Here is a 9,801-nt window from a genome sequence, read left to right as displayed (position 1 = left end):
AGACCGTCAGACTGGAAGCTCCAGTTAGAAGTTAAGAAGACTCTGATCTACACAACTACACCAGGTAAGGACAAACAGGGTGGAAACATTTCTTTATTTATATTTTAACTTGGAAATATTTCCAAGACCAATAAGCTGTCTGCTGGTCTCTTTCTTGTTTTTTGCCCTCTCTGTCTATGTCAAGGTGGAGAGTTGTCTACCTGTGTGACACTAACTTCAGATAATTTAATCAAATATTGAAGGTTGTGTGGGTTTGCTTTGATCTATGTTGTGTCATGTTCACCAACAGGTTCGAAAACATGTCTTCAGATACCATGACAGTAGCTGCACTGGGTCGACCCTTCACCCTAGGGATGCTCTATGATGCTCGGCAGGATAAACTAATCCCAGGTAAAACTTGATGTAGACAACATTTACTTACTCTGCCTGTTTGAGATCTGCTGACAAGATTTTCAAATGATCTTGCGGAACAGAAAAGATACATTTATTAACCAGACTAAATATTTGATTTGAAAAAATCAAGACACAGTAAATTCCTTCTCTTTTTCACTGACAGAAAAAATAACTATTTTTACTCTCCAGAGGAAACAGTAAAATATAAATGTCCCAACAGCTCTGATGAAGCTCAGGACTCAGGCATGCTAACGTTTGAAGCTTACATAAGAGCAGACAGACAAACTGATTAATCCATTTGTTACACTTTTGCTCTTGTATTTTTGGACACCATCCTCCACAGTCTTTAAATGGGAAGTATCTCTCTTGCTACATCCTCATGCACACTTTATCAACATGGGGAGAAAACAAAAACTTGAGTTGTACTTGAGTTTTCTATCGGAATTTGTGAACCCAAGCAAAAAATAAGGATATTTTTCTATATTTGAATTATACTTTTAGCATAAAAAGTGTGTCAAAAGTTTAAACAAGTACATTTCTACTTCGGTCGAAGCATAGTGACAGTGCATTTTTTGGTATGTCTCCAAAATACATTATTAGTGAAAGATTTACAAATACAATGAAATTGTATTGAAAGTACATTTTTCAAAGCATATAGATAAGATAACATTACTTAATTTGCAATTTAGTACATTTGTTAAAAGTGCACTTAAGTTAAAATATATGTTTAATTATATGAATATATACGTTTCAAAAGCGTATTAATGTCATTTTTTTAAAAAGTTTAACTGAAGTAATACTTTTTAAAAATCTTTTTTTAAATTATTGTATTTAATGTGCTTTAACAGTATATTTACAGTAAGTTCACTTCAACATGCACTTAATCTAAGATACACTTATTATACTTCTTAAAAGTGTTCATTTCAAAATTAGTTTTTAAAATGTGTTTGAGTATATTTTTTATGAGTATGTTAATGCCTGTATTGCATTTAAGTTGTACTTAAGTACTAAATCATAACAGTAAATTTCTCTTTAGTGTATGTTTGTGCTTTTATAGTATAAGTCTGAAAAAGTTTACTGAAACTGTCATTTAACAACAAGACGCATGTGGAGACACGTTTTAATGCCAGGTGTAAAAAGGGCCTCTGAACAGGGGAAAGGCACTGGCAGTCGTCTTGTCAATCAATTGCTTCTCGATTTTGGTTTTCTCATTTCAAAACAAAAATCCATTGGCTGCTAAGTACATAGAGCCAGTTACCTAGATATGCTTATGGAAAAAACTCTTAACATGGACATGAGCATGGCCGTTACTGATAAATTTACTTTGAACCGAGGAATCCAGGAAAAAAGAACATGTGACTCTGTAGAAGACGTTATGATTGGAGATACATAACTGATGTCTGGAGTATACTTGTTGTTTCAGTCTCCTACATTTCAAATCCTCCTTCTTGAAAGAACCACAATAGCTCTAAATGTGGGTGAATGTTAGCTAAATGTTTTTTTCTGCTTTAACACATGGTTGATGTTTACTTTCTGCAGGTTACACCTTGTGGGATAAAACAACTCTAAAAGAGAACACAACTGAAAGCTTCAATCCCAGCAGTAACTTTAAGATTACGGCATCTGACTCCACTGAATCCAAGTCTTCTCTGCTGGACGTTGATGCTTCCCTGAAGGCCAGTTTCCTGAGTGGACTGATTGAAGTTGGAGGATCTGCCAAATACCTGAACGATCAGAAGAAACTCAAGAACCAGAGCAGAGTGACGTTTCAGTACAAAGCTACCACCAACTTCAAGCAGTTGTCGATGACTCCTCTTGGAACCATGGACACGCAACAAACAGATGTTATTGAGAAGGGCCTTGCAACACATGTAGTTACAGGCATCCTTTATGGAGCAAATGCTTTCTTTGTATTTGACAGTGAGAAGTTAGATGCTAGCAGCGTTCAGGACATCCAGGGCAGCATGGAAGCTGTGATAAAGAAAATTCCATCATTTAATATTGATGGGCATGTTGACATCAAGCTTACTGAAGAAGAAAAAGACCTGACAAAGAAATTCTCCTGCAAATTCCATGGGGACTTCATTCTTGAAAGCAACCCTGCAACATTTGTAGATGCAGTGAAGACCTATGTAGAGCTTCCAAAGCTACTGGGAGAAAAGGGAGAACATGTTGCTCCACTGAAGGTCTGGCTGATGCCATTGAAGAATTTGCATCCTGCAGCTGCTGAGCTGATGAGTGGGATCAGTGTTGGACTAGTGAGGAAAGCTGAAGATGCTCTAGAAGGTATTAGGGAGATAGAAATGAGATGCAACGATTCCCTGGAAGACAAAGTGTCAGAGGATTTTCCAGAGATTCGCAAAACGCTGAGCACTTTCCAAAAACTGTGTAATTATTACACATCTGCGCTCCAACAGACCATGAAGAAGACACTTCCCTCCATCCGTGAAGGCAAAGAAGATGAGAGCTCATTAGAAAAACTCTTCGATGACAGAGACAAGTCACCATTCAGTCAGGACAAACTAAGCAAGTGGATGGATCACAAGGAGAGAGAAATCACTGTCATTAGGTCCTGTGTTGACATGATGGAGGGAACAAACACAAAGATCGTCAAAAATCAGTCAGAGTTGGATAGAGAGATTTTTGATCCAGATGTAAAGAATGCTCTGTGCTTTGTTTTCACCTCTGTGGAAAGTGCTGACCCCTGCCTTGATGCAATGACCAAGTACTTGGATTCACCTGAAATAAGATGTACCAATGCAGACCACTGGTACTTCTCAGAGGAAGTGTTGACCAAAATGAGAGAAAAAGCCAAAGCTTTCCATGATCTTGCCAAACCTTTCAAGGACAGCAGCAGTGTCCGTTTCCTTGTAACAGCCACAGCAAATGAGAAATACAAAGGAGCAACCATCTACCATTACAAGGAGGGCGAACTGGTCACTGATGATTTTTCAAAGCCTGACGTCCCATCTGATGTGGAAACCATCACAGACAAAAGTGCTTTAATGTGGTGTAAGTCATTTTTCATGCTTCTATTTTTTTATTTACTTTAATATTGAGTGTTTTATATGTATTTATATAAATACTGTTGTGTTCCATTTAAGCTATTTCAGGATTATCTATGCTGTACTTTTTAAGTACAGCCATACAGTCTTCCATATATAAAGTGGTGAAAACAGAAGTAAACCACAAAAGTTCACAAAAGTTGGGAATCTTTCAGATTCAATTACTCAGAAGTTTAAATGTTTTCAAAAGATATTGATACTTTTTATTGAACAAGGATACATTAAATTGATTTGAATATGTAGCCAACACATTGCTAATGTTGCAAATGGCTATTATGGAGGACAAGGTGTGAATATCATTATTTTATGAGTGTATGCTTTTGTGAACTGCTGTGGACAGTGATAACAATTATTTTATGATTTTGTTTTCTCCATCAGATGCCTGTGATCTCTCCCTGGACCGAAACACAGCAAACTACAAACTTATTCTTTCTGATCACGACAAGAAGGTGACACTTGGAGCAAAGCAGGATTATTCTGATCACCCAAAGAGGTTTGATATTTGTCCTCAGGTGTTGTGCAGAGAGGGGCTGACTGGACGCCATTACTGGGAGGTAGAGTGGAGTGAGGGTCATCATGAACATGTTGTTGTAGGTGTCGCATTCCAACAAATTAATAGGAAAGGAAGCGGTAATGATTGTTATTTAGGAATTAATGATAAGTCATGGTGCTTTGGTGTCAATGCTGTCCCTCCAGCGGTCTATGCAGGGTACGATAGGCAATGGTGGACAGGCTCTTATCCCTCTACCGGCTGCAAACGAGTTGGAGTGTATCTTGACTGGCCTGCTGGCACCCTGTCCTTCTACAGTGTCTCCTCTAACAGGCTGAGTCACCACAGGACCTTTAACGCTCACTTCACAAGGCCTGTTTACCCAGGCTGCAACATTAAGAATCAATCTGGCTCTGTGTTCTTTTGCCCAGTTGAGTAAGAACAGTGACAAAGTGATGAAGTGAGTCTTGATCTGTCTTCAAACTATCACCATCCATTGGTGGAGTGTACCCTAACCCTAACCCTAACCCTACCCTACCCTAACCCTAACCCTAACCCTAACCCTAACCCTACCCTACCCTAACGCTAACCCTAACCCTAACCCTACCCTACCCTAACCCTAACCCTAACCCTACCCTACCCTAACCCTAACCCTAACCCTAACCCTAACCCTACCCCACCCTAACCCTAACCCTAACCCTACCCTACCCTAACCCTAACCCTAAACCTAACCCTAACCCCAAACCTATTGCATAGTCACTAGCTACTTTTCAGATTTATATTCCACATGTATTACTCATGATCAGTTTATAAAATATGCATTGTTATTGAAAAGACTAATCAACAGTAATTCAAGTTCTTCTTTAATTTAGAAATTTCTCTTGTTTTTGTTGAATTTCATGGTGACGAGACTCTGTAACACCAATCACTCACTAAGGACATTCATTAGTGGTGAATGGTGACAAACATTAGCATCTTAATTAAGACTGCAATAGTTGCATTTAAATCTTTTTTTAACCTCAAGTCATCTCATAATACTATAATGGTGTGTCAATACTCTTTATGTTTCCAAGTTGACCTTTTCTTGGTCTGTGAAATAGCTACATGGTATATAACATTATGTCCCCACAATAGCTTCTACAGAATATACCATATAATCTATGTTTTAGAGAAATATGCTGCAGGCTACATGTAGTTTAACTGTCTTCTAATTCTTCTAATTTTATCAATATGAAATTGTTTGGTGAGGACATGTATGAGGATATTGATTATTTTTCCACATTACATTTTCATTAGCTTATGCAAAGCACTTACTTGGTACATAATGGTGAATAAGGTGCCTGTAGTTTAACATTAGAATTGTTCATTTATCTTCATCTAAATTTATAAGAGGTTTCATTTATGCTTGTGAAGTTGGGGAAGAGGAAGGAAAAGAGGAGGGAAGTGGGATTTTTTTTTCAAACTAGGAGGGACATTAACTAAGTGTCTCTTCTTGTTTTTGTTGAATTTCCTAATGTTAAGGAAACTTTGTAACACCACTCACTCACTAAGGATGTTAGTGGTGAATAGTGACAAAGTTTTTTGTGTTTTAAGATTCAGATGTTGCGGTTTTGTTTTTCATGCACAAAAAAATTAAAAAAGAAAAAAAGAGAAAAAAATATATACATTTAAATGATCCATATTGCCAAAATATCAACAATTATTGACAAAGTGATGATTCCAGTTTTATGTTGTGATCTTTTTCTTCTTCTAACACAAGTATAATGAACCACTCAGGAAACTTCTGGTGGTCTTTGTTTTTCTGGTTGTGGCTCTGGACATTCTGCTCTGAGTCCAACCAAGAGTCCATTTAATCACTGTGGTGTTCTGAGGAGACAGTCACAACATTGTCTTTAACATGTTAGATGTTGAGAATGTTGCTGATGTTTACAGAGCTGAAGTTCTCCTGGACTGTGATTTCTGTAACACCTGTTGGACATCTCTCTACTTGAGTAAAATATTCAATAAAGTGGAGTCCTGAGTTGAACACTGTGTGCAGCTTGGTTATTTCCTGTTTGTTAGAAAATCCAGTTTGTAGTAAACGTGAATAAAACATATAAAGAAAAGCAGAGATTTAACATTTACACCTCTACACCTTCCACACCAAATTCACTGAGCCTGTTTACCCAACAATAAAATGATGTGGACCTGCGTTCAATTAGATAAGAGCAATGATGGAGATTTGTTAGATGACAGATTATTGTCTGCCTGTTTGAGCCTTCTTTCCGAATGTGTTATTAATTAAAATGATCATAACGGACTAAGTACATTTTGGGTTTACTGTATGTACAGTGCTAATCCTGGGACATTCGCCAGTGGTCGAAAGTACCTAAAAAAGGCATTCTTTTCATTTTTTTTATCCCTGTACATATATATTGTATATATATGTATACTGTTACAGCAACAATCAATAATATAAAGATTGTTTTGTGTTGTTTGATACATTTTTATTCTTGATTGCGTGAAAGATTGACAAACACATACACACACAAAGACCTGTGAGTCATCATGTTTGAAAAACAGTCTAGTCACTTTGCGCATTTTAGTAAAATCATTGAATTTCCTTGCTAAGTTTAGAAGACATTTCAGGGGTTTGCATAAAAAGTATGCGTATTTCTGTTATGACGTGAGGATATACTGTAAGTTCATATCTGTCACATAAAATAAAACAATCTAAAGGTTCGTGAACACACATAATGTTTCCCACAGTTTCATCAGTGTGGGTTTTGGCAGCTTCCTCCTTGCTAATCTCATCACAGATACTGTGCATAAACAACAAATACTGACTTGTTTTGACTACTTAAACATAATTAATTCCTTTAATCATGATGGATGTTTTTTTTGAATAATTAAGACATGAATACAGTTTTATTTGTCTGCACACACACACACACACACACACACACACACACACACACACACACATATATATATATATATATATATATATATATATATATATATATAATTGATATTAATGTCCCCAAAATATGTTGCTACAGGCTTTGCCTGCTTTAAAATTGATTGAATATATGTAAAAAAAGAAAAAAGAAAAAAGAAAAAAAAACTTGTCAGGGTCTAGATACTCTAGATCACTCTGTCAGACTTATTATATATGTGTGAAAAATACTTACTCAACAAATGTCAACTCTGACTGTGATATTTAAATGCACAATATGCAATTTCTGCTGCTAGTGTCTCTCAATCAAAACAATAACAAATGAGTTTAATGATGTTGTCGTGGTTTTACTTAGGTTAACTCATGTTGTTGGATGTTTCCCAATGGGTCGGAGACATGTCTTCAAATATCTTGGCAGTAGCTGCCCTGGGCTGACATTTCACCTTAGGGATGCTCTGATGATGCTTGGCAGGATAAACTGATCCGTGGTAAATCTGGACTTACACTACATTAGAATGAAATGATTTCTTATTAGGATGTCTTCCATGTTTGAATTCAGTGGCCAGAATGCAGGTTTTAATTCTTTAGATCACCATTCACATGAAACTAAAATTCAGTTTAGCAGCTAAATAACTGCACATGTAAGTAAAGTATACATTGGCCAACAAAGTTAGTATAGTTTAAGAAAAACACAATTACTTAACACGGTACAAAGATGTGTTTGGCACTTTATTATACAACAATGACAGAAGAGTGGGGTAAAATTAGCATCTTTAAGCCAAAGTAATAACAGTCAAGCATGTCTTAGAGTATTGTGAGAGGTGTGACATGTTTCTCAACACATGAAGGAGCATCAATTTACCTACCAAGGTAAAAATCAACTAATCTGGAGACACGTGATTTCCTTTTGGAAGAGATATTTCAGGATGCTGTGCGTCTTTGTAAATGATTAGACAAGTTTATAAGATTAGATTTTGGTATGATATTTAGATAACATTTTAAAACTGTAATCAAGAGTCCTCCCACTACAAACATATTGTATAGATTTTTGCCTTATTTTTAACTCACTTTTCTATTTTCAATGTCCTCTCTTTGTGATATGCTAACAACTTGTCACCAAAGGTCAACAATTTCAGTGGATTTCCATCAAAAAAAGATGCTGAGCATGCCATCATATTGGGCAAACCAGTGCCCACTGAAGACACTCCACCATTGGCATGCTGACCAAAATTTGATACCCTTTGTTTGCAAGGTTTCTTCCACCACAACAAACTGAGACTTCTTAAGCTACTCTTTCCCAAAACAATGTGGATTAAGCATTGCTTTTCAGCTGCTGCTTCAACAGATTGCTGATGTTTTTTCGGTTTGTTTTTTTCACTTGTTGTCGGTTTCACACTGTGGGATTATGAAGTTCTCCAACAGAGCACAGTTGATTGCCCTCAGCCCAGCAGTGCTTTTGAAATCATTGCATCTGATTCCATTGAAGACAAGTTTTCTCTGCTGGATGTTGAAGCGTCTCTGAAAGCCAGTTTCCTGGGTGGACTGATTGAAGTTGGAGGATCTGCCAAGTATCTGAATGATACAAAAATATTCAAGAACCAGAGGAGAGTGACACTTCAATACAAAGCCAATTTCAAACAGTTGATGACTGATCTTGGAAACAACCACATTCAGTATTCAGAATTATTTGAGAGCATCCAGGCAACGCATGTAGTGATAGGCATCCTTTATGGGGCAAATGCTTTCTTTGTGTTTGACAGTGACAAAGTCGATTCTAGCAAAGTTCAGGAAATCCAAGGCAGAATGGAAGCAGTGATAAAAAAAGATTCCCTCGGCTGAAATTTCAGGGTAAGGTGGTGTCCAGCTAACCAGTGAAGAAAATGCCATAACCAACAACTTCTCCTGCAAATTCCATGGGGACTTCTTTCTTGCAAGCAACCCTACAACTTTTCAGGATGCAGTGCAAACCTACCAGCAACTTCCTCAAATGATAGGGAAACAAAATACTTTTCCAATGACAGTATGGCTCATGCCACTGACAAATTTTTATTCTGAAGCACCTCAGATGGTCACTGATAGCAGCACTCCAATATTTGGAGAAGTTCGCAACACTCTGGAAACCATAAGGCAACTGGAAATGAGATGCAACAATTCTCTAGAAGACAAAATAGTGGAAATGTTTCCACAGATTCAAAAGAAGCTGTGCAATTTCCAAAACATCTGTAATGACTACATGTTAAACCTTCAACAGACCATTGTGAAGAAACTTCTGTGCTTCTGGAGAGGAGAGGAAGATGAAAGTGCAATTCTGAAAGTCTTTGAAGAAAACCTCAAATCACCATTGAACATCAACAGCTTGAACATGTGGCTGGCATGTGAAGAGAGAGAGATCAATGTTGTTAGGTCTTGCATGGATATTATGGAGGGAGCAAAGGTCAAGACTGTCTCAGGTCAGTTAAGTTAAGTTACGTTAAGTCAAGTATGCACACTGAATATATCACAGTGATTATGATAGAACAGTGGATCACCTGTGCCTCTTGGTTATTCAGGGACTGTCATTATTGTGTGCAATTTTAAGTGATTGTATTGGGTTTCGTTTATTTTTGTGGATGCTGGAGTGGTAAAAATAGTCCCACGAGCCTTTTCAAAGAGACCACTCAGGAAAACTGCTCATACTTGAGGAGGAGAGGGTCACTGTTCAGAGTATTTTGTTGGATGTTAAAGAGCTGGTGTTAACAGAGCTGAGGTCAATGTCAGATTTCTTTAATCAGTATGTTAACATAGTGATTCTGTATGGCTCTGGTTCAGCATCTACTGTAACACCTGTTGGATATGTCCTTTCCTTGAGTATAAAAATCAATAAAATGGACAACTGAGTTGAACACTCTGTGCTACTTTTCTAATGGTTCCTAACT

The 9,801-nt window shown here is 37.2% G+C and overlaps 2 protein-coding genes across 2 annotated transcripts; both read left to right on the top strand.

The window, feature by feature from the left end:
* Positions 1-4,502, top strand: LOC121887081 (stonustoxin subunit beta-like). Its single transcript, XM_042397633.1, has 4 exons — positions 1-64; positions 290-390; positions 1,933-3,405; positions 3,837-4,502. Exons 2-4 carry the CDS (start codon positions 300-302, stop codon positions 4,385-4,387), a joined length of 2,115 nt encoding a protein of 704 aa, XP_042253567.1. The 5' UTR covers positions 1-64; positions 290-299; the 3' UTR covers positions 4,388-4,502.
* A 2,780-nt stretch (positions 4,503-7,282) lies between these two features.
* Positions 7,283-9,409, top strand: LOC121887270 (neoverrucotoxin subunit beta-like). The gene is given in 3 exon segments (XM_042397970.1): positions 7,283-7,337; positions 8,250-8,704; positions 8,706-9,409. Coding segments are annotated over 3 exon segments (1,155 nt in total). The 3' UTR covers positions 9,351-9,409.
* The last annotated feature ends 392 nt before the right edge of the window (positions 9,410-9,801 follow it).

The sequence above is a fragment of the Thunnus maccoyii genome, chromosome 20 (genome assembly GCF_910596095.1).
Source record: "Thunnus maccoyii chromosome 20, fThuMac1.1, whole genome shotgun sequence".
Classification (NCBI taxonomy): Eukaryota; Metazoa; Chordata; class Actinopteri; order Scombriformes; family Scombridae; genus Thunnus; species Thunnus maccoyii.
The sequence above is the reverse complement of the archived record's forward strand: the minus strand, read 5'-3'. Positions and strand labels throughout refer to the sequence as shown.

Excerpts from the sequence above, each read along its gene's own strand:
- LOC121887081 (XM_042397633.1), top strand. The coding sequence starts at position 300 with ATGTCTTCAGATACCATGACAGTAGCTGCACTGGGTCGACCCTTCACC. Across the intron at positions 391-1,932 it reads GCAGGATAAACTAATCCCAG|GTTACACCTTGTGGGATAAA; the intron begins GTAAAACTTGAT and ends TACTTTCTGCAG. Across the intron at positions 3,406-3,836 it reads CAAAAGTGCTTTAATGTGGT|ATGCCTGTGATCTCTCCCTG; the intron begins GTAAGTCATTTT and ends TTTCTCCATCAG.